The following is a 25295-nucleotide window of genomic DNA, read 5'->3' on the forward strand; positions in this document are numbered from 1 at the left end:
TGAAGCCGTCTGGTCCTGGGCTTTTGTTTGTTGCAAGATTTTAAATCACAGCTTCAATTTCTTTGCTTGTGATTGGTCTGTTCATATTTTCTGTTTCTTCCAGGTTCAGTCTGAGAAGGTTGTGCAATTCTATGAATTTGTTAATTTCTTCCAGGTTGTCCATTTTTTTGGCATAGAGTTGCTTGTAGTAATCTCTCATGATCCTTTTTATTTCTGCAATGTCAGTTGTTACTTCTTTTTCATTTCTAATTTTGTTGATTTAAGTCTTCTTCCTTTTTTCTTGATGAATCTGGCTAATGGCTTATCAGTTTTGTTTATCCTCTTAGAGAACCAGCTTTTAGTTTTATTGATTTTTGCTATCGTTTCCTTCATTTCTTTTTCATTTATTTCTGATCCGATCTTTATGATTTCTTTCCTTCTGCTAACTTTGGGGTTTTTTGTTTCTTCTTTCTCTAATTTTTTAGGTGTAAGGTTAGGTTGTTCATTTGAGATGTTTCTTGTTTCTTAAGGTAGAATTGTATTGCTATAAACTTCCCTCTTAGAACTGCTTTTGCTGCATCCCATAGGTTTTGGGTTGTTGTGTTTTCATTGTCATTTGTTTCTAGGTATTTTTTGCTTGCCTCTTTGATTTCTTCAGTGATCTTTTGGTTATTAAGTAGTGTATTGTTAACCTCCATGTGTTTGTATTTTTTTTTACCGATTTTTCCCTGTAATTGATATCTAGTCTTATAGCATTGTGGTCGGAAAAGATACTTGATACAATTTCAATTTTCTTAAATTTTCCGAGGCTTGATTTGTGACCCACGATGTGATCTATCCTGGAGAATGTTCCATGAGCACTTGACAAGAATGTATATTCTGTTGTTTTTGGATGGAATGTCCTATAAATATCAGTTAAGTCCATCTTGTTTTATGTATCATTTTAAGCTTATATTTCCTTATTTATTTTCATTTTGGTTGATATGTCCATCGGTGAAAGTGGGGTGTTAGAGTCCCCTACTATAATTGTGTTACTGTCGATTTCACCATTTATGGCTGTTAGTATTTGCCTTATGTGTTGAGGTGCTCCTATGTTGGATGCATAAATATTTATAATTGTTATATCTTCTTCTTGGATTGATCCCTTGATCATTATGTAGTGTTCTTCTTTGTCTCTTGTAATAGTCTTTGTTTTAAAGTCTATTTTGTTTGATATGAGAATTGCTACTCCAGCTTTCTTTTGATTTCCATTTGCATGGAATATCTTTTTCCATCCCCTCACTTTCAGTCTGTATGTGTCCCTAGGTCTGAAGTGGGTCCCTCATAGACAGCATATATATGGGTCTTGTTTTGGTATCCATTCAGCCAGTCTATGTCTTTTGGTTGAAGCATTTGATCCATTTACATTTAAGGTAATTATCGATATGTATGTTCCTATTCCCATTTTCTTAATTGTTTTGGGTTTGTTATTGTAGGTATTTTCCTTCTCTTGTGTTTCCTGCCTAGAGAAGTTCCTTTAGCATTTGTTGTAGAGCTGGTGCTGTATTCTCTTAGCTTTTGCTTGTCTGTAAAGGTTTTAATTTTTCCGTCAAGTCTGAATGAGATCCTTGCTGGGTAAAGTAATCTTGGTTGTAGGTCTTTTTCCTCCATCACTTTAAATATGTCCTGCCATTCCCTTCTGGCTTGCAGAGTTTCTGCTGAAAGATCAGCTGTTAACGTTATGGGGATTCCCTTGTGTGTTATTTGTTGTTTTTCCCTTGCTGCTTTTAATATTTTTTCTTTGTATTTCATTTTTGATAGTTTGATTAGTATGTGTCCTGGAGTGTTTCTCCTTGGATTTATCTTGTATGGGAGTCTCTGTGCTTCCTGGACTTGATTAACTGTTTCCTTTCCCATATTAGGCAAGTTTTCAACTATAATCTCTTCAAATATTTTCTCAGTCCCTTTCTTTTTCTCTTCTTCTTCTGGGACCCCTGTAATTCGAATGTTGGTGCGTTTAATGTTGTCCCAGAGGTCTCTGAGACTGTCCTCAGTTCTTTTCATTCTTTTTTCTTTATTCTGCTCTGCAGTAGATATTTCCACTATTTTATCTTCCAGGTCACTTATCTGTTCTTCTGCCTCAGTTATTCTGCTATTGATCCCTTCTAGAGAATTTTTAATTTCATTTATTGTGTTGTTCATAACTGTTTGTTTGCTCTTTAGTTCTTCTAGGTCCTCGTTAAACGTTTCTTATATTTTCTCCGTTCTATTTCCACGATTTTGGATCATCTTTATTATCAGTATTCTGAATTCTTTTTCAGGTAGACTGCCTATTTCCTCTTCATTTGTTAGGTCTGGTGTGTTTTCGCCTTGCTCCTTCATCTGCTGTGTGTTTCTTTGTCTTCTCATTTTGCTTAACTTACTGTGTTTGGTGTCTCCTCTTCACAGGCTTCAGGTTTATAGTTCCCGTTGTTTTTGGTGTCTGTCCCCAGTAGGTTAATTTGGTTCAGTGGGTGTTGTAGGCTTCCTGGTGGCAGGGGCTAGTGCCTGTTTTCTGGTGGATGAGGGTGGATATTGTCTTTGTAGTGGGCAGGTCCACATCTGGTGGTGTGTTTTGGGGTGTCTGTGGCCTTATTATGATTTTAGGCAGCCTCTCTGCTAATGGGTGGGGTTGTGTTCCTGTCTTGGTAGTTGTTTGGTATAGGGTGTCCAGCACTGTAGCTTGCTGGTTGTTGCGTGGAGCTGCGTCTTGGTGTTGAGATGGAGATCTCTGGGAGATTTTCCCCGTTTGATATTATGTGGAGCTGGGCGGTCTCTTGTGGACCAGTGTCCTGAACTTGACTCTGCCACCTCAGAGGCACAGCCCTGATGCCTGGCTGGAGCACCAAGAGCCTGTCATCCCCTCGGCTCAGAATAAAAGGGAGAAAAAGAAAGAAAGAAAGGAAGAGAAGATAAAATGAAATAAAATAAAATAAAGTTATTAAAGTAAAAAAACATAATTATTAAAAATATTTTAAAAAAGTAATTAAAATAAAAACGGAGAGACAGAACCGTAGGAGAAATGGTAATAGCAAAGCTATACAGACAAAATCACACAGAAGCATACAGATACACACTCACAAAAAGAGGAAAAGGGAAAAAGTACATATATCGTTGCTCCCAAAGTCTACCTCCTCAATTTGGGATGATTCATTGTCTATTCAGGTATTCCACAGATGCGGCGTACCTCAAGTTGATTCTGCAGATTTAATCCGCTGCTCCTGATGCTGCTGGGAGAGATTTCCCTTTCTCTTCTTTGTTCGCACAACACCTGAGGTTCAGCTTTGGATTTGGACCTGCGTCTGTGTGTAGGTCACCTGAGGCCGTGTGTTCTTCATTCAGACAGGATGGGGTTAAAGGAGCAGCTGTTTCTGGGGCTCTCTCTCACTCAGGCCGTGGGGAGGGAGGGGTACGGATGTGGGGCGAGCCTGCGGTGGCAGAGGCCAGCGTGACGTTGCACCAGTGTGAGGCACGCTGTGTGTTCTCCTGGGGAAGTTGTCCGTGGATCACGGGACCCTGGCAGTGGTCGGCTGCACAGGCTCCTGGGAGGGGAGGTGTGGGTAGTGACCTGTGCTTGCACACAGGCTTCTTGGTGGCAGCAGCAGCAGCCTTAGCGTCCCATGCCCGTCTCTGGGGTTCATGCTCTTAATCTCCTCTCCTCGTGCACCAGGAAACAAAGAGGGAGGAAAAAGTGTCTTGCCTCTTCGGCAGCTCCAGACTTTTTCCCGGACTCTGTCCTGGCTAGCTGTGGCACAGTAGCCCCCTTCATGCTGTGTTCAGGCAGCCAACCCTAGTTTTCTCCCTGGGATCTGACCTCCGAAGCCCAAGCCTCAGCTCCCAGCCCCCACACATCTTGGCCGGTGAGCAGACAAGCCTCTCCGGCTGGTGAATGCTGGTCGGCACCGATCCTCTGTGCGGTAATCTCTCCGCTTTGCCCTCTGCACCCCTGTTGTTGTGCTCTCCTCTGTGGCTTCGAAGGTTCCCCCTTCCACCACCGCAGTCTCCGCCTGCAAAGTGGCTTCCTATTGTGTAGAAACCTTTCCTCCTTAACAGCTCCCTTCCACGGGTGCAGGTCCCGTCCATATTTTATTTTATTTTATTTTATTTTATTTTATTTTATTTTTGCGGTACATGGGCCTCTCACCATTGCAGCCTCTCCCGTTGCGGAGCACAGGCTCCGGATGCACAGGCCCAGCGGCCATGGCCCAGGGGCCCAGCTGCTCCGTGGCATGTGGGATCCTCCTGGACCGGGGCACGAACCCGTGTGCCCTGCATCGGCAGGCGGACTCCCAACCACTGCGCCACCAGGGAAGCCCCCTTCCCTATTCTTTTGTCTCTGTTTTTCCTTTTGCCCTATCCAGGTATGTGGGGAGTTTCTTGCCTTTTGGGAGGTCTGAGGTCTTCTGCCAGCATTCAGTAGGTGTTCTGTAGGTGTTGTTCCACATGTAGATGTATGTTTGATGTATTTGTGGGGAGGAAGGTGATCTCCACGTCTTACTCTTCCGCCATCTTGAAGCTCCTCCTAAATGGCATGATTTTTAAATGTAAATTAAAGATTTAAAAGGAATTCTATTTGCATGTACCTGTCTAACCTTAGAAATAGCATAAGGCATCAAACTTAGCAAATTTGAAAATGGCTTTTTAGTACTCTACATTCATAAAGTCCACATATCTTTAGTCTAGTGCTAGATAAACTATTACAGAGTAAATGCACCCATGTAATCAGGACTCAGCTGGAGAACTAGGACTGCACTAGCAAGCTCCAGTGTCCCAGTCATTCCCCTTCCTCCTCCCCAAGATATTTCCTGTTCTGACTTCTAACACAACAAATTTATTTTTTTCTGCTTTATAAATTTTTAAAAAGTTTCTTGTGGTGATATAAAATTCATCATTTTAACCATTTTATAGTGTACAATTCATTGGCATTTATTATCTTCACAGTGTTGTGGAACCATTGCTACCATCTAGTTCCAGAACATTTTCATCAACCCCAAAGGAGACCACATGTCCTTTAAGCAGTCACTCTACATCCCCTATCCCCCCTTTATATTTGACCAGTAGAAACCCTTTCAAGCTGGTTCTTCTGTCCTTCGGCATATCCCCTTCATTCTTTGAGCACTTCCTTACTGTCTTGCATAAAATCTTCCAAGATCATCTTGTTCTGTCCTAGCCCTTATCCTTTTTGTGGAGAATGCAATTTAAAAATCATTATCTGGGTTCTAGGTCTTCTACTAATAGGATGGCTTTACTTCTAGGCCCTTCAGACAGAGCTAGGACATAAACATGTGTATGTATGTGCATGTAGACATACATACATACATGTATATGCTTGTATGTATGACACGTATATATAGTGTGCATATTTGGATATTGCATATATGTATGTATAATGTGTACATATATAATATATGTATATCCATATGTGGAATACACATGCTATGTGTATACAGACATGGATCTTACATATATTTCATTCTCTATCTTTATCTATTTATGTATCTCTCTGTCTCTGTATCTATCTAAATACCCCCCTCCCAAAACCACACCTTCAAATTTCATATTCTTGCTTATTTCTCTGCCATTATTATCCATTTGAAATCCATTTGTATTTGGATTCATTTCATTTTAGGATTTTCTTCCCATTGTTCTTGATTTTTTTCTTTATGAGTATATGAAACATCACCATAGTTCCAAAAATCTGAACTATACAAAAAGGTATATTCTGAGACTTGTCACTTACCGTCCTTTCTCTTAGGTGTCTTACTCTCCCATCTTATCTACTATGTTCCCTTTCACCCCTGGAAGGGATAGTCTCATTAGTTCCTGGTTATTCCTTCCTGTGTCTTCCTGTACAAATAAACAGATACATGTATATTTTCTTATTTCTCTTTTATAATATACAAAGTATTATACTACAGATATTCTTTTATAATTTTTCCACTTCAAAATATGTTCTGATAAGCATGCCATGTCAGTTCATAGTGATATCTTCATTCTTTATAACTGCATGTTGTATTTCATGCTATGTGTTCACGGTGTGTGGTGCTATAGTTTTTGCAGTGTGTTTGTGGGGTATGGCTCACCGTGGTTTATTCAGTAACTATTCTCTGGTAGAAGCAGCTGACTGTTAACTGTTATGGTATATCCTTTTTGAGGCTTAAAAGCTAAAGAACACCTTAGTTCTGGTCATGGTAAGCAGGTGGAAATGTTATAATGCATTCAGCAGTTGGAGCAACACTTTTTAAATACATAAAATTGTCTAAATAGTCAAGTGTCTTTTGAAGGCAATGGGCCAGCAAAGGAAAGCTTTCCTTGTGAATGGAAGGGAAATCGATGCTAGTTAGGTATTGATGGATAATAAGAGAAATATAGTGTGTTGAATTTCTTTTATTATTTATTCAAGTTAACTTCTTAGTGACTAAAATTAGTATGGGGTCAATCAGTTTTTTTTTTTTTTTCCTCTATAAAGATATTTTAGAAACTGAGGGGGAAGAGCAGTAGATTTTCTGTATTTTATCATGTTTCTTTGTAAAATGTACTTGGTAATTCTAAACTTTTAACATATGTTATTTTTACTGTACACTAAAAGCAGCTTTCAAAATTATAGGCAGAATTTTTGGTTCATAATGGTGTTCATTAAATGCTTATGGAAAAAAATAACTCGTTAAGGGAGTTCTTTGCTAAACTTAATTTTGTTAGTGAATGCTCCTTTCTGCAGTACTTTTCATCGCTCATTGTTTCTACTATGAAACAATATCTTAATATCATAATATAGCATAATAGCGTAATATCATCTCTGAATGACAGGTTTTATTGGCAGTGGAGATCTATTGGGATCACAAATGTTCTGAAAACAAGTAATTCATACTGCAGTGACAGGTTGGTGTTTCTTTTGATCAGTAACATTAGAGATGCTAGAAATCATTTGAAAAATGCAAGGAAATTGTCACAATGCATTTTAATAGCAATATACATGATAGTAATTTAGATTTTAATTACCCGCTTGGCAGCAACTGTGCCACCCCTTTTTTGTACAGTGGTGACTCTGCTGTTTTCTTAAAATGTTGTCATTATCAATGCAAACTTTTTCTTTGAATACTCTCCATATTTCATATTATCTTATTTATCTTCACAAGTCTCATCATCTGAATAGGTACCAGGAATTTGGGAATTGCAATGCTAAAGAGAGTCTGAGGCAGTTAATTTGTTACTGACATAAATAAACAGACATAGAGATAGACATATACACACCCATGCAAGAGTACACATACTCAATACTATGAGAACTTAGGTGTTTTGACTATTTTGGCTTTTTGTTTATGGAATTTTTCTGTATTCTGAAGTTAACCTGCTGAAAATTACAAAGTGAATGTCATGGAGAAGGATCTTGAGTCTAGTAACTCTTCATATCTTCATACAAAAAGCACTTAAATCTTCAATCTATTCTACAGTCCCCCAATATTTTAATTTTTTAATCTCTAGAGGCTATATTTTGGGTCTTCATGTTAAGAAATGCTGATTTTTCTTGATAGGTTTAGGTATAATAAAAAAACTGAACAATTCCCTGCAGTTGGAGATGCTGCACGGTGAATTTTGGTATAGGCTACCTACTTTCTGAGAGGAATAAGATATGATTTAACAAGTTGAGCAATAGTTCACAGTGATGGGAATAGTATTTTAAGGATACAGTTCCTGAATTCTGTGATGTCTCAGATAATGTAGGCAAAGTTTTGCTTAAAGCAACCTACCATGTGTTAAACACTCTACTAGGGACTAAAAGGCCATTGTCCTCACCCACGTGGGCATTATGCTGTGTCGGCTTCCTGCAGAGCATGCAGACTTTCTAGATTTAGCTTTTTACTTTTATTATTTTAAAAATCAGGTCATCATTAAGTGGTGGATTCACCATGGTTGTATAGAAATAATTCAGTTATTTGAAAAAGGAAAGAAAGTCAGCTCTTTAGTACTTTTCACTAGTAACTCGGAAATACAACAAAACAAAATACAATACAGTATTTTTAATTTGTCATAGAAATGGTATTCCAAATTACTCTCCAAACAAATAAATGAGACAGAATAATGAAGAAATATGCTGAATAAGTCTTACACCTAAACTGAGATGAAACGCAGGCATCGAGGCAGGTACAAATGAATCTGTTCTAAGACAGGTCAAAGGAAATGGTTACTATTACCTTTAATAGTTACATAGCAAAAGAATGAATGTTTGATTTTAGAGAAATAGAACAGGTAAGGGAAATAAGTTGTGAAAGGGTATATTACTTTTTGTACCTTAGAATATTTTTTAATAAAAAATGACAAGAGTAGTGTATGTACTTTTCTTTTTATCCTGCATATGGTATTTTAGAGTAAAATTTACTAAGGGATTAAAAAAGGTTTAAAAACTATGTTGGATAAATATCATTCTAATTTTTGTGATGTCAGGCAGACATCCTTCTCTCGCTAATGTGTTTTGATGCCACGGGATAAAGCTTTCTAAGTATTTTCATCTTCATGGCTAATGGACTTAGAGATAGGCAGACGTGAGTATCCTCCTCTTCCTGGCTGCCTGCTTCCTTTGAAGTTATGTAAAATGAAAGAAACACTGGAAGGGCTTTGTTTAAAAGGAATATTTCTGATTACTCATGTAACATAATATTTTCTCCCCTCAATTTCCTTTCTTTTGTACCTGTATTTGGTAGTAATATAATAAAAGGGGGGAAATGGTGCTGAAAACTAATCTCCCAATTATCTGGTCTATTTCCTATGTCTTTACATTGAAATAGTCCTTTCTAGCTAAGCATTCATTCTTCAGAATTTTTTTTTGGTGTGACTTATCTGCCTCTCCTTTCTTGTTGTAATCCTTAGTCCATGTGTGCCTTCCATTTTATAACCTCATTCATTCATTGAATGCTAGGCACTTTACCAGGGACTGATGACGCAGTGCTGAATTAGGCTCCCAGAAGCAGACGCTGCCCTAGTAGATGTGTTCTAATGGAGAAGATGATACCACACAGAGGTGCTGACTATTCCCAGGAGGTTTGCTGACCTAGCTTATTGCTTTTCTTCCTGCTCCCTCCACTGTCATCATCCTTCCTGACTTGATCATTCACATAGATGATCAATCTAATACTTCATCCTCTTATCTCCTTTACTTTATCACTCCCAACAATCTTTGTTTTTCCCCCCAATCTCACCCACCCATTACCTTGGATAATATTGATAAAATACCACCTCTAAATATGGTTTACAAACTTCCTTTCCTGACCTACTTACTTACTTAACATTCCCACGTTAAGAATTCTATAACCCTTTTAGAACTGCTAATCTGTTGACTCTACCATTTTTTCATGTCCATCTCCTCCCCACCCTCACCATGCTCTTACTTCTTGTCTTATTGACCTTAGACACACAGTCCTTTGTTATCTTACATAAAATCTTCAGTTCATTTGCCTCTCTGTTCATATGAACTCTGCCCTTGGTTAAATGGAACTTCCCACTTCCTCTGCATTTACACATCAGCACAGCATACATCTGGGAGGAAGCACACAGCCACACTGACTAGTGTTTTCTGAATGACCACAGTTGGCAAAGCGAGCCTTTAACAGATTACGTTAACAGATATTCTACCACATGGCCTTTGTCAGTGTGCTTTTTTACTTTCTGAAAATGATTTCATATCTCCTCTCATACCTTTAGCTCTGCATCCTCACTTTTAGCTGGTTATATTGCCGCTTCTATCACCGAGACTGTTGATGTAATCAGAATAGAACTGCCGTACCTTACTTCCTAGTCACCAGATCTAACAAGCTACCTGAATCTGTTCCCTTAGATTCTGCTTTTGCTCTTCTTAGAATGATCCACTTTCCCTGCAATTGTGTAAGGTCAATCCTTCCTCTCGTATAGTAGGTCACATCCTCTGTCACCTACTTAAGGGTTTTTTGTTGTTGTTCACTTGTTTGTTTTCCTGCATCTATACCTATGCTTTGCATCATCAGTTTCTTCCTCTTTGCTTGGTTATTCCCATCAGCACGCAAACATGTTGTGGTTTTCCCCCCAACACCCCAAATCACACTGCAGGTTCCTTTCTAGCTACTGCCCTTGTTCTTTGCTCCCATTTACAGAATCTTCTCAAGAGTTGTCCATTCTTCTTCTTGCTTTCTCCCTTGAATTTCTGTTCAGGCTTATCTCCAATCCACCATTCAAGCTGCTCTTGTCAGGGTCACAGTAATCAGAAGATGGTGACACCATTCCCTTAGTTGTTGAGAACAAAAGCTTTGTCATCATCTTTGAATTTTAATTCTTTCACACCTCACCCCTCACATCCAAACTATCAGTAAGTCTGATCTGATCTTCCTTCATATTGAGCAAATCTATGCCTTCCATCACTGACGTCATATACTAGGCTGCTGTCAACACTTTTTTTTTTTTTCTTTTTTTGCGGTACGCAGGCCTCTCACTGTTGTGGCCTCTCCCGTTGCGGAGCACAGGCTCCGGACGCGCAGGCTCAGCGGCCATGGCTCACGGGCCCAGCCGCTCCGCGGCATGTGGGATCTTCCCGGACCGGGGCACGAACCCGTGTCCCCTGCATCGGCAGGCGGACTCTCAACCACTGCGCCACCAGGGAAGCCCTGCTGTCAACTCTTGACCAGACAATGTAGAAGGCTTCTACTTTGTTTCCTTGTTTCACGTTTTGCCACTTAGAGTTTGGTGCCACACAGTAGTTAGAATAATCTTCTAAAAATGTTTGCTCTATCTTATAATTTCTATGCATGTTTTTCCATCCACTTAGAATACAAGCTAAAGTCTCTACCATGGTTTTTAAGACCTTATCAGGGGCCAGTAAACTTTTTCTTAAATGGCCAGATCGTAAACATTTTAGGCTAGGGTGTTATGTATGCTTTCAGTTGTTTCTGCTGCTGTTTCTTTCTCTTCTTTCTCCGCATTCTCCTCCTCCTCTTCTTCTTCTTTTTTACAAGCTTTCAAAATGTGAAAACCATTCTTAGCTCAAGTCATACAAAAACATTTGGCTGTGGTTTGTCAGTCCCCTGCTTCCAGGATTAGATGTCTGCCTGTCTTATCTGTCCTTGTCATCTATAACTCTTTGTCACACTCACTGGGATTTAGATGAATTTTCTTGCTGTCCTTCAAATATGCCAAGTTCATTCCTACCTTAGGGCTTTGTATTTGCTTTTCTATTTGCTTGAAATACCCTTCTTCCAGAATGCCCATGTTCCCTGCTTTTCTTTATTTTGGTCTCTGCTCTGATTTTATTTTCCTAGACAGAAAAAAATGTCATTTGATCAAACTTACGACTTTTAAATAGCTGCTTCCTCTATTACTCATTCTTTTTCTTCCACCTTTCCCATTTAAGTAGTTAGCACTACATTTTGGCTTAGGCCCTAAACCTAGGAGTCATCTTTGACTTTTATTTCACCAGTGTAGCCACATCATATAAACAATGTCGGCACACAGTAGGTACTCAATATATCCTTTAAGCAATAAATAGCAATTAAAGTTATTACAATACAGAGTGGTGAGTGTTTTGAAAAAGAAATCCATAGATGGGGTGGGGGGGACTCAGTTTGTGTGGCTTATAAAAAAATCCTTCCGGGAAGTTAGTTTTGGCCCAGATCTAACTGATGTCTGCGAGTAGCCAGCACGAGGAACCTGCATAGTAGTGATGCTGCGGGTTTGGGTAAGAGGGGAGGGTGTTAAGGCAGGAATCTCAGGTGAAAATGCAGAGACCTTTACACAGTAAATGTTTCAAACTGGAAAAACCTAATATGGTTGAAATAAATAATTATTTTTTGCCAGTAAGTTTATTCTTTTTTTCCCAGTGTTTATTGGGAAAGTCTACTTGTTGCCCCATTTAAGATGTTGTCTGCGTTTACCTTCATTCTCTAATCAAACACACAGATAATTAACAGCTCAGCTTCTATGTCTTGAACCAGAGTGGCCCCAGAGAAAAGATTGACAGATTGGTCTTGGTCTTTCCTATAAAGGGAACCATACATTATGCTCTATTTTTTGTTTTGACTTCTTTAACTCAGCATAGTTTTTTGGATTCATCTATCTTGTTGCATTATCAGCAGTGAAGTTTTTTATTGTTGCATAGTATTCCATTGTATGGATACACAGCAACTTGTTGATGATTGCTTGCATTGTTCCCAGTCTTTGGCTTTTATGAATAAAGCTGTTCTGAATGTTGTATGGATTTTTTCCCCTCCTGCTTGTGCACTTGCTGAGTCAGTGTGCACTTGCTGAGTCAGTGTATATTTAACTTTAAAATAAATCTCTAAACTGTTTTATAAGTGGTAGTACTGTTTTACATCTCCACTAGTTGTGTAGGAGAGTTCCAGGGGCTTCACACCCTCACCATTCCAGGAGGTATGTAGCATTATTTTGTTTTTGGTTTTATTTTGCATTTCCCTGATGACAAATGATCTTGAACATCATTTCATGTGCTTATTGGCCACTCATACATCTTCTTTTGCAAAGTCTGTTATTCACGTTTTTAAATGGACTGTTTGTCTTATTACTATTGAATTGTAGGAGTTCATTAAATGGTTTCATCTGCTGCTCCCCATCACTTGCATTACTGCCTGAACCATCCCCCCAAGCCCCTCTGTCTGTGGAAAAATTGTCTTCCACGAAACTGGTCCCTGGCGCCAAAAAGGTTGGGGACTGCTGTTTATGAGATATATTTATCGTTGGGAGAGCCAGTCTACCATGGGCCCTGGATATCCCTGTATATTCTTTCTGGTTATGCCAACATGCAAGGCCTGACCATTCTTTATCCAGGTCATTTCTCAGGACTGCATTTACAGTGAAGCAACTTTAGAGATGAAGTTATATCTCTGTGGATAATGAGCGGGTTTGTTACTGTTCACTATAAAAGTGGTGATTGCCCGAAGCTCAGTGTTCTTCCCTTGTTATACAGTCCACTGTGTGTGTAGTATCCGTCATTCATCAGGGATCTCTGCATCATCCCTGTGGGTTGGTGGGTTAGGGAACCAACATGTATAATAGAGTCCTTTTGTCTCTAACTGAGGAGTCCTGTGTTTTCTGTCGGAATTCATGAAATAGTAACAGGCTAACTTAGCTTGTATGTGGGGTAAAATCTCAGCCTCTGTACAGTTCTTGACACATATTGCAATGTTTTCTCAGTCTGTGGCTTACCTTTCATTTTCTTAATGAAGCTATCTTAATAAAAAAAGAGGTTTTTGAAAAGTGGAAGGTTTACATTTTGATGAAATCCAACTTTATAGTTAGTGCTTTTGTATCCTAAGAAACCTTTGCCTTCCTCAGGGTAGTGAAGATTTTCACTGTGTGTTCTTCTAGACATTTTATAATTTTAGCTTTTACATTTAGGTCTAGCATTTAGGTTCACATTCTTTCATGTGGATATTCAATTATTCTAACACCAGTTGTTGAAAAGATTCTTCTTACCCCATTGAATTACATTGAGATCTTTGTTGAGAATCATTGACTACATAGATTCAATATATTTCTGTACTCTCTTCTGTTCTGTTAATGTTCCATTAATTCTACTTTGATTACTGTAGCTTTTCAGTAAATCTTGAAACCAGATAAAGTAAGCCCCTAACTTTATTCTTTTTCAAAATTGTTCTATTGTAGGTTCTCTGCATTTCCATATTAATTTTAGAAACTGCTTCTCAATTTCTTCAAAAAAGCTTGCTGGAACATTGATGGTGATTATATTGAATCTATAAATTATTATTTTTTAAATGTATTTATTAATGGATTTCTTGATATTGAGTCATCTGATCCAGGAACATGGTATAGCATCTTCATTTATTTAGGTCGTTTTTCTCTCCACAATGTTTTATAGTTTTCAGTGTATAGATATTTCCCTTCGTTTGTTAAAAATTTTCCTAATGATTTTGTATTTTTTTGATGCTGTTAGAAAACGATATATTTAAAAGTTTTATTTTCTAATTGCTGGTAGTAGTTAGAAAAAAATTGTTTTTCTATATTGAATTTTATTCTGTGAGTTTGCTAAATTCATGTACATAATCATCTCATTTGCTAATAGACATACCTACTTCTTCCTTTCTAATCTGTGTGTCTGTTGTTGCTACTGCCTTACTGCACTATCTAGGACCTTCACTACAATACTAAATAGGAATGGTGAGAGCTGACATTTCTTCTCTTGTTCCCAATTTTAGGGGGACCAACATGTTGATTTGACCAACATGGAAGTTATAATAGCTGGAAGACTTTACTAATGGGGACATTCTGTTCATTAAGTGCCCTATTCTGGGTCATTAAGGCAAATTATTGTTAGGGTTTTTGGATGCCTGAACTCATCTCTTTAGGAACTTTGCTGTAAGGATCCCATAGAATGTGGATTCAGTTAGCTCCCATTTCATGGAATGGCATATTTTTCTTTAGTAAATTATGACTTGCTATTTATGAAAATCACCTGTTTCCCAGGGCTAATTTGTTTTGCATTATTGGGAATGTTTCCTTGTGCAATGCTGTAGCAAATTAATAAAAATAAAAAGAAATGAAAAAATACATCTAATTTCCTACCATCTCAACTTAGCTGCTTTTGGGCATGTACAGTTCCTTTTCTTCCCATTAGATTTGTAATCTGTAATTTAAATAGATATAATTCTGGAGTTTATTATTAGTTGGGCATCCTCATCATTTCCCATCTGGACTATACACATACCTTCTCAACAGGTCTTTCTGCTTCTGATGCTTCTGATCTCAGAGTAAAAGTCAAGTTCTTTGGTGGCCTGTAAGGACTGCAGTCCCCTCCATCACAAATTTTTTCCAGATATCTGCATGTTTAGAGCTCTCACCTCCTTCAAACCTTTATTCTAACATTCAGGTTTGAGGCCTTCAGAGTCTTTTCCGTGAGACTTTATTTTTTCTTCGACCACCCTGTTTGAAATTGCATCCCACCTCCTAATGCTGCTTATTCCTCCTCCTGTTTTTATTTTTCTCTATAGCACTTAACACTACAGTGAGATGTATGTTAATTATTTTACATTTATTGTCTGTCATTCTTTATTCTTCCCTGTGGAGAATAAAGCTCCGTGCAGGTAGGTATCTTTGTCTCTTGTTCACTGGTCTTTTTTCAGCACTTAGCACAGCGACAGGCACTTAGTAGGGAATTAATGTTTGTTGAATAATGAATGAACTCCAGCTCTTCTCATATGTATTTCATACTGCTGCCAGTGTGATCCTTCCAACCCCCCTGGAAAAGCTGTTTGTGTGGTAGTGCTTTACCACTCCAGGACCTGGCGTCTATCCTCAGTTATATGTGCTATGTGCTTTTGTTTTTCTTTTTGGGTGTGTGCTTTTGTGTGATGTTTTAGCCTGAAAGGTATTCTTGTCTAAGTCTTTGCCTCCCTCTTACTTACCTTCCCCTTGGCTTCCCTTGTCTGTTCTGCCAAGTTGGGTGTTCCTCCTTTGGTCCCTTGGTGGCATGTTAGAGGAATTAGACTGCTCTGAATAGTACTGTTTCCTTGCTTGCGTTTCTCCTTCCAGACTTAGGTTTTGATAATCTCTGTGTCTGTATTGCCTAGAACTAGGTGCTTAAAGATTTACAGCTTTTTCTGTGTTGCTTGGAATATTAATTTTAATAGGGTCATTCTTGTATTAAGTTTTGGTTTTTATTTTACATGTGCCTAAAACACATTGGTATATTTTCAGATATTTCCTATGTTTTCCACGATAGTCTGGATTTGACAAAGCAATTATTTTAATTTGAAAACCTTTTGATATTATGTTGCTATCTTTTGTGGATACCATGGATTATGAATTTATAGATTTATGGACAGAAGTAAGGAAATCATCCTCTCAAAGTAATGCTACTCAGAGTAGTTGTGTGCTGCTGTTAATATGAAAGGTGGGATTAATGTAGTTACTATTTTAATGGATAATCTTCACACAACATGAATTAAAAATTTTTAACTTATTTTACAGGGAAGTGTTAAGAGTAGTCGACAGATCTCACCTCAGGAATTCATCCATGAACTGAAGATGGAGTCTGCAGATGAAAGGCTCTTCACGTGCCTGGAGTCCCTCCGCGTGTCTTTGACGAGTAATCCCGTGAGGTAATTCGTCTTTCTGAACATGAGGGCATATTACTGAATTAAACAGATGCCATGATCTGCCACTTTTATGCAGTACTTCATGGTGCCTGTGAGTAAATAGGTGGTCTACCTCAACAACTTCTCAAGGTAAAAATTGAATACATAATTTTTATATGCATGTGGAAATACAGTCTTAATAGTACCTTTTGTGTTTATTACTGAGTGATATGTAGCCTGTGGACTTTTAAAAAAGTCATTCTTTTTTTTTTTCTTAGAATTTTTAAAAACTTGAGGCGTTTTTCAAAAGAGAACAGTCATCAGAAACTGTCAATTTAATGGGGCTGAGTTTCACTCTGAATTTTGGTATTGTACATATATATTGGCTCATTCCTGTTTGATATACAAGAAATACCATTAATTTATTATTTCCTTTATTGGAATTGGTATCTTTGTAGGAGCCCATAGGAGGTTAGCGTTGTCAGACTTAGCAAATAAAAATATAGGACGCCCAGTAAAATCTGGGTTTTAGACGTAGTTACGCTAAAAAATTATTTGTTGTTTTTCCAGAATTCCACGTTTAACTGGGTACCCTGTATCTAGCCACACTACAATAGGTGTCTTGATAAATCAGTTTTTAGACCTTTTAGTCCAGCATATTCTTGAAAAATTTTAAGTAGGAATTGTTTTAAAATGTCTGAACAGTCATAGAATCAGAATTTCTGAGCTGCAAGAGTCTATGGTAGATTAGTTTTGATTTCTTATTGTATAATGAATGCTTATTTCTGCATAAATATATATGAATATTTTCTAGCCCTCTCTTTATATACATATATATATATATATATGCATATATGTGTGTGTGTGTGTATAAAATATAGACAAAGGGCTAGAGGGCCAGAATGAAAAACTATGATTGGAGGTTAATGATATATAAAAGACTTTTTTTGGTATTCTGATATTCCGAATGTTTCTGAAGTTTGGCTACAGTATGATAAAGATCCTTGACAGTATAAGTATTTGAAATAAAAAGACCCTACCTGCTGAGAGACATGAAAGTGAGATTTAAGTAAGGAGCATGAAGAGTAAACAAAGAATCTCTATTATTTCAATTTTATCTTTATTTTTCCATATTTTACCACTTTCAGTGTGTTCTCTAGGCTGTAAATTAATGGTGGGCATGAGACCAGGGATTTCATATGTCTTATATACCTCTCTTTACCAGGCACAGTGCTTTTAGCACATAGAAAGTGCTCAGTGAAGATTTGATTGAAACAATTTTAACCTTCTTCAGTTTTATGTTGGCTATTGCTAGAAACTAAGTTGAATTAGGAGTTTGTTTATTTGACAGGTATAGTCATACATGAAGAGCTCTGGTCTCCATCTTAATCTTTACCTATTAAATGTTTTCATTTAAAAAATGGTTATTGAGCACTTGCTGTTTTCCAAGTACCAATGTTTTGTTTCCAAGTACCATCTTAGACGTGGGGCTTGAGTAAATAGCAAAGCAGGTCCAGGCCCTGTTCCTGTGGAGTTTAAATGTAGGAAGAGGGTATTTTGGGGTCAACTGGGGAGCTACAGTCATTTTTCAGTTTATCCGGCAGCTACTGGACACTGGAAATAACCATGGAATTTCAGTATAATAAGAAATAGACCCTGCCATTACCTCTTCTAATTTTTCATATTTTGAGTAGATGAACATGATAGTGAAAGAAAAACTGTGAGAGGATTTTATGTATGAATTCAGGCATATTACAATGGATACAGTTATTTATTGTGATTCCATATAAAGACAGTGGGAAATAATGCTGTATGTTTCTTTCATTTGAAAGAATAAATATTTCAAAAATAATAATTTGTGGAATTATTTCCCTGAGAGTGGCCAGTTCTATTGAGCCAATATACGTACAATAGAATATATTATCAGCAATTCACAAATGTTGCTGTTTCCTACAAAGTAGTCTTTTTAATTGGAAAGAATAGAAAACCATGTCATTGGAGAAATTTTTCTGAAATCATGGCACTTTATGTAGATAGAAAATTGAGACATGAGTATTTCTGTGCCCAGTGCTCCAATTAGAGGAATGACTTAGCTGAACATGTAAAACTTGAAGCTATTTCTGATCAAATCTTTGGACTTTGCAGTTAGTTATGATGTGTCTGCTGATAAAGTCAGTTTTCATATTTTCTTTTTTATGTACAGTATGTGACTAAATTTCAAGAGAGAAGGAATTCCAACTTTTTGTAAGCTTTTGAGATTATTATTAGAACTGTAGTATTATTGAGAAAATCAGAGTGAAATTCTTTAATGTCTGTGAATACAATTGAAAAAGAAGCAAGTGAACTAATTAATGACAGTTCTCCAGTGCTGGTTTGGGATCAGGATTTATTTAAATCAAAAATCAAGGAGGGCTTCCCTGGTGGCGCAGTGGTTGAGAGTCCGGCTGCCGATGCAGGGGACACGGGTTCGTGCCCTGGTCCGGGAAGATCCCACATGCCGCGGAACAGCTGGGCCCGTGAGCCATGGCTGCTGAGCCTGCGCGTCCGGAGCCTGTGCTCCACAACGGGAGAGACCACAGCAGTGAGAGGCCTGCGTACCCCCCCCCAAAAAAAATCAAGGAAAAAGTAGAGCACCCCTGCACCACCCCATCCCTGATATGCAGTATTTTAGAACCATTCACCAACCTCTGAAAGTCTGCGTAACGATTATGAGACATGTCATCCTTTGGCTATCTGCATAGTGAAATATGTGAAAACCAGCACTTTAAATGCCAAATTATTGGCCTTGTTTTATAAAGACTTGATTTGAAGATCACATAGTTCTTCTGTTTGAAGTTTTATTGATTATTCAACATCAAGGACAGTTTTGAGCTTAAAGACATAGAAGCTTTATTTTTGGAACACAAGTGAAAAGACCAATTTCTTCAAATTATCAAACATAACTTTTAGTGGATCTCAACACAGTCAACAGTTATGTTTGAGCTTTCAAATACGTGGAGGTAGAAACATAAAAAGGTAGCCACTAACATCATTATGATTGATATTAAGCGTTTTAGTCCATTACTCATCTTTGCATATAGCAAATTAGTTATAGAATGCATCTTCATTTGCTCAAGTTGATGTGGTCGTCAAGGATAAGGTTTCTGTCTCAGAAATACCAGTCTTCTTAGATTTTTGTGTTTTGTGATATTAGGCATTATCTTTTTTTTAAAAATTATTTATTTATTTATTTTTGCTGTGTTGGGTCTTCGTTTCTGTGCGTGGGCTTTCTCTAGTTGCGGCAAGTGGGGGCCACTCCTCATCGCGGTGCGCGGGCCTCTCACTATCGCAGCCTCTCTTGTTGCGGAGCACAGGCTCCGGACGCGCAGGCTCAGTAATTGTGGCTCACGGGGCTAGTTGCTCCGCGGCATGTGGGATCTTCCCAGACCAGTGCTCGAACCCGTGTCCCCTGCATTGGCAGGCAGATTCTCAACCACTGCGCCACCAGGGAAGCCCTAGGCATTATCTTCCTTTACTCATGTTTAATGTGTGCATTTTGAAGTTTACAAGAGATATTTTACAATTTATCATTTTGTTAGAAGATTTCTAAGGAGGTTTTGGAACTAGATTTGATTAAGTTAACTGTAACTTCTAGAAGATCACTTTAGAAAATTTTGCAGTAAAATATATGTTTACTGCAGAGCAAGTAAGCAGCCTGTATGTGTCATTATTCCATTTAATCAGTGCTATGTTTAGAGTGTAGTTTTCCTGCATTTCTGGGCTTGAAAACATAAAGCTGGTAGGAGAGCTTATCTTTGGATTGCTGAATGTTTTGTGCCACGTACTGCACATGAGGATAGAGACAGGAGGCTTGTGGCAAGCAACGAGATCACTGTATTCCTTGATGTCAACCTGATCTGAAGAGAAAAAGTCAAGACAAAAATTTGAAGTTACTAATAGTTTGACTTACTATAAAAATTATTTTTATAAACTGTTAAACATATAAAAAAAGGCTGTTTGTCATTATAGTGAAATAAGTGCCCACTCACCTACTAATGAGGCTAGCATATAGATTACTGCCTATAACTCTGAAGCTTCTATGCCTCCCTCCTTAATTCAGTGTCCTTTTCTTGCACTATTCCGTGGTGACCACTGTCATGAATTTTGGATTTCTTTGCATTATAGATTACCATATATGTATTCCTAATATATTGCTTGGTTTTATATCTTTTTGAACATTATTTAAATGGCATCATCTTCTATGTGCTCTTTGAAGACTTGCATTTTCCTCTCAGTATTTCATATATTTATGTATGCTGTGTGCAGCTACTCACATTTTATCACAATTAATCATTTTTCATACCTTGTTCTTATATTTTAGGAACATCCATTGTAAATAGTACATGGATGCTTTTAAAAAAAATCTTGTCTGATAATCTTTGTTCATATCAATTGTAGAAATATATTGGGATTTATATGACATTCCATTTAAAATTTTCAGTTTATGCTGCTTTTCCATGTTCCTCTTCCTCCTCCTCCTGCTCACCCCTCCCCCATTCTTTTCTGTATTCTTCCTTCTTCTTCCTCAAATTCTTTTGATAGATTTTAAATTTCTCATTTCATTTTTCCTCATTTACTAATTTGGAAGACATTCTCTTCGATCTTAAAACAGAAGAGAAATTTATCATGCACACGCTTAAAAAGGAAACTGTACATGGCGTGTACTTAAAAGGGACACAAAAAAGCAGTCTCTCTTCCTCTGAACCTAAAATACGTTAACACCAATCATCCTCTCTTGATTTGTATGCTAGTTCTGTGTGATATTTTAATTTTCTCTTTTTTCTTTTTTTGTATTGTAAATTAGCTATTGTTACTACTGAGATATACTACAAATATGTATTTATGTATATGTGTTTATACACATGCATACTCATCCTTTTTTGGTTCTTGCACATTTTTTTCTGATTTTACTTTTAGCTCAAGTATATCATTACATTCCTGTAGTGAGGGTCCTTTGATGGTAAAACTTTGTTTTACTTGTTTGAAAGCGACTTTATTTACCTTTACTTTTGAAGAATAGTTTTCCTAAGGGCATGAAATTAAGGTTTTCTGATATCTTTTCTTAGTCCATTGAAGATATTATTTTTTCTTCTGTCTTACATTGCTGTTTTTGAGAGGTAGGCTCTTTTATCTAAAACTCATGCTCTTCTAGGTAATCTGCCTTTTCTCTCTGGTTTTATTATGTTTTGTTTTTGGTGTTCTATAGTGTGTTCTATGTGTCTAGGTGGAATTTCTTTCTTATTTGTTTTTACTAGGGATTTTTTTGGACTTCCTGAATATGATTAGTGTCTTTCATAAGTTCTGTGAAAATTTCAGCCATTAACTCTTTGAATATTGATTCCCCCCTCTCTCAGTTTTGTATGTGTTAGAGCTTCTTACTCCATACACCATTATTTCCTAATCTCTTTGAAGTTTCCATCTGTTTGTCTCTCTGTACTGTATTCTGGGAATACTTTGTAATATCTTCTAGTTTCCTAATTCTTCACCATTGTCTAATCTGCTATTTAATTTATAAGTTGTATTTTAAATTTCCATTATTATAATTTCATCCTCATAATATTTTTGGCTGTTTCAAAACTCCTTATCTTTTTTCATGATTTTTCATAATACTCCTTGCTTATTTTATTTTATTACTTTATTTTTTTGGTATGCGGGCACCTCACTGTTGTGGCCTCTCCCGTTGCGGAACACAGGGTCCAGACGCGCAGGCTCAGCGGCCATGGCTCACAGGCCCAGCCGCTCCGCGGCATGTGGGATCTTCCCGGACCGGGGCACGAACCCATGTCCCCTGCATCGGCAGGTGTACTCTCAACCACTGCGCCACCAGGGAAGCCCCTCCTTGCTTATTTTTATCCTGTTTATTATTTCTCTAAACATATTAAATATTTTATATTCTCTGTAATTTTAGTAAATAAAGGTTTCCTAGGCCTACTCCTGGTGGTGGTTATTTGTTTATTTACTGTTTTCACCTTTACTCATTTCTTGTTTCTTTGTGTGTTTTGTAATTTTAGAGTGTGACCTCCTATTCCTTGGAACTTTTTCTTTGAGATTTATTTTGAAGATATTTTGCTAGAATGAATTAATGCTTTTCTACTACTAGGAACGTAATGATCCAGGGCTGCCTTAAACTAAAATGACCAGTTTGAGGTTTTTGTTTTTTCGTTTTTTTTTCCTCCACATATGTGTGTGACTGGGTTATGAATTATCAGAAGAAATTTGCCTTGATGTCCTCCTTTATGGGGCAGGTTTATTGCTAGGTCACCTTCTTACTTAAGGTGTGGCCCTTTGAGAGCCTTGCTTTTTGCCGGCGTTTCTCAGGCTTGAGGCTGTAACACTTGTTCTATTCGCTCTGCTCAGCTACCACAAAGGAGATGTTGGGTTTCCAGGGCTTCATGTTTGTCCCCCAGAGCAGATGAGGCTTGAGGCAGGCTTACCTGTCTAAATTCCTCTCTCTCTCTCTTTAAATTTTGCTTTTGAGGAGACTGTACTTTCTTGTCACCTCAGACACAATTTTAAAATCATGTCTCAGTGACTGTTGTTGGGAGGGTGGTCATGGATATCTAGTTTAATACCAGGAAAAAGAAAGTTGGATAAGAAATTTTAAATTATAAAGGCATTGTATTCTTATGTCAAAAATCTGAATTTCTTAGACGGGTATAACCAGAAAAGAAAAAGTCTTCATCTCTTTTGTCATTTGATTGTCAAAGCCTGCTGCTCAGTGGTGAACTGTTAATAGGGTCTTGTGTGCCTTTGCCCTAAATTTTTAATGCATATGTTAGTAGTATGTTATTTTACCTTACTGTTGCTTGCTTTTTAAATTTTTATTTTTTAAAGATAAACCCCAGAAGTTGCAGGTTTATTGCCCTGAAGGATATTAATTAGTTTTATATTTAAATTATTGTTCTTCTTCTACTATCCTTTCTTTAAGTCATTATATATCTTCTGATGTTTTTCCAATTCTTTTTGAACCAGCCTCACCATCTTGCTGGTTCTCTCATTAATGTGGTAAGTATTTGACACTGCTGGCTTTATTGGGGTGAGCAATGTTTTTATCTTTCTGAAAATCATACTTTGACATTAGACATTTGTGGGTGTGTTAATATTCCTCAGAAACATCCAAGAAATTCATGGAGAGAGTGAACCCGGTAAAAGTCTGGGTTTCCTACATCCCCTTTCCCTCCCATAGTTGAGGGAAGGGACAATGAATATGATGTAGAGATTGGGTGTTACTTGAGTGAGGAAGGCTTCTTGTCCCTCCTTTATTATCACTGCCAATCCCTGCAGGCCTTCACATCCTTCAACTGTGCCTGCAGAGTCCCTCGTCTTGGTCAGTGGATTCTATCAATGACATTGTGGTGGGGTAAGGGTGGTGCAGGCTCTTTAGAGCACTCAAACTAAAACATCTACAAGTCAAACGTTTCTCTTCTTAAAGCTTTATTATACCATATTATGATTCTTAAAGAGTTTCTGTTCCTTCCCTTGTTCTTACCAAAGATGCTTTCCAAGGAAGAAGTTGGAGATGAAATCGGAATCAAACTGTAATGCACATATATGTATATGTGTGTATTATACATGTTGTCAGGGTCCTGAGAGGAAAACAGGAACCAGAGCGCATGCTATACGCTTTTTAAAAAAGAAGTTAATGCCAGAAATTGGTTAAATGGGTGATGGAAAGACTGAGAAACCAAATAGGGAGCAGTGAGGTAGTGGAGGTTCGCAACAGCCGGAAGTTGCTCCACCCCTGTGCTGGAGGGAAAGGCAATGCTCTGGAAGCTCACAGCCTGGTGTTGAGTGGAAGAAACTGGATCCATGGGGCAGATGCAACTGTTGCAGAGAACCTGCCAAGGGAGAGAGAGAGGCCTTGTTATTCTTTCTTCACCTTCCCTCTGGTCAAACCTAGCAGAGAGCAGTTGATTACAAAGCCTGGGAACTGCAGCCTGCAGGTTCAGCCCCTTTGAGACAAGAACAGAACAGAATAGAGGTGGGGAAGGGGAGTGAGAAGAAATGGGCTGAGTACCAGTGCATTATTTATTGGGATACATAATAGGTCAATAAGTGTTAAATTTTTGTTTCTTCCAGTTTTTAGTTTCATTGGACACTTAGGTTCTTTATTTTAGTATTAGAAAATGTAAACAAAAGTGCTTTTATAGTGTGCCTCAGGACTTGAATCAGGTCAAAAACTTTCTAAGATACAAAGGATTACCCTGCTCTGAATTTCTTGAAACGACCTCTACTTAAACACAGTCAACTTGGTCAAGTGAAATAAACAGTCATCTCTCAGGTCCTGCATTTGCTTCAGCACTTTTTCAGTATCTTTCTTTTGCTTGGCCTCCCAAAGTCTTCTTTCTCTATGACTCACCCCTAAATCCCACAAAAAAGAGACCTGTTACCATTTATTCAGTTTCCTGTAATTCAACTTCTGTCCTGTTTGACACGTATACATGCAAAATACTGGGTTTTATGGTGATGCTAATTACACCGTCTTTTTGCTTTTGCATTCTGAAATACATTTAAAAAGTAGATACAGAAGCAGGGTAAGAAACAAAATCAGCTGTACTGCTGGAAAAGCTAGAGTGAAAAGCAAAACTGGGGCTTGAAGGTGAAATATACTTCTTACTTCTTCCCACTGAATCACTTATCATGTAGTAATAGGTAGAGAGAATAGGTAACTGCAGGCCAGGTTCCTATGCAGGTAGGAGCGTTCTGTTTTTTTCTCCGCTTTCACCAATTGGATAAAGTAATTTTTCCTGGGGGATATTCCAATAACGAGGTAGAGGGAGTGACCAGAAGTAACCCCCAATGTTGCTTTATGGGGAATATAGTAGGAGACCTCTCCCTTTGTAGAAATGAGGGAAGGAGGATAATGTTCTTTAATAATATGCTCCAGTTTATTTTTATTCTCGTGGTGTTTTGGAATTTAAATTAAGACATGAGATAAAAAGTTTTTTTTTGAAAATCAGCCTTAGAAAAACTAGCAGTTTATACATATTTACAGTGATAATTTCTGAATGGGCAAGAGGAGTAAAGGTGTTCCTTGGTAATGTACATTCTTGTCGTTTTCATCTTTCCTTTTCCTTTCCTTTCTTTCTCTTTCTTTCTCTTCAGTAATGATGTCAGAAAGGTTAGTAATGTAGATGACTCTGTGTTTTCTTTCCTGTGCTGTTCAATACAGTAGCTACTAGTCACTTGTGG

General features: G+C 37.8%; 1 protein-coding gene across 2 annotated transcripts in view; it reads left to right on the forward strand.

Moving 5' to 3' along the window:
- The window catches only part of DIAPH3 (diaphanous related formin 3), a 546165-nt gene that overhangs the window by 109673 nt on the left and 411197 nt on the right, over positions 1–25295 (forward strand). For both annotated transcript variants that reach the window (XM_049700932.1, XM_049700933.1), the window contains one exon: positions 15958–16088. In XM_049700932.1, coding sequence (XP_049556889.1) covers positions 15958–16088 — 131 coding nt within the window. The remainder of the gene's footprint in view (positions 1–15957; positions 16089–25295) is intronic.

The sequence above is a fragment of the Orcinus orca genome, chromosome 18, assembly GCF_937001465.1.
Source record: "Orcinus orca chromosome 18, mOrcOrc1.1, whole genome shotgun sequence".
Classification (NCBI taxonomy): Eukaryota; Metazoa; Chordata; class Mammalia; order Artiodactyla; family Delphinidae; genus Orcinus; species Orcinus orca.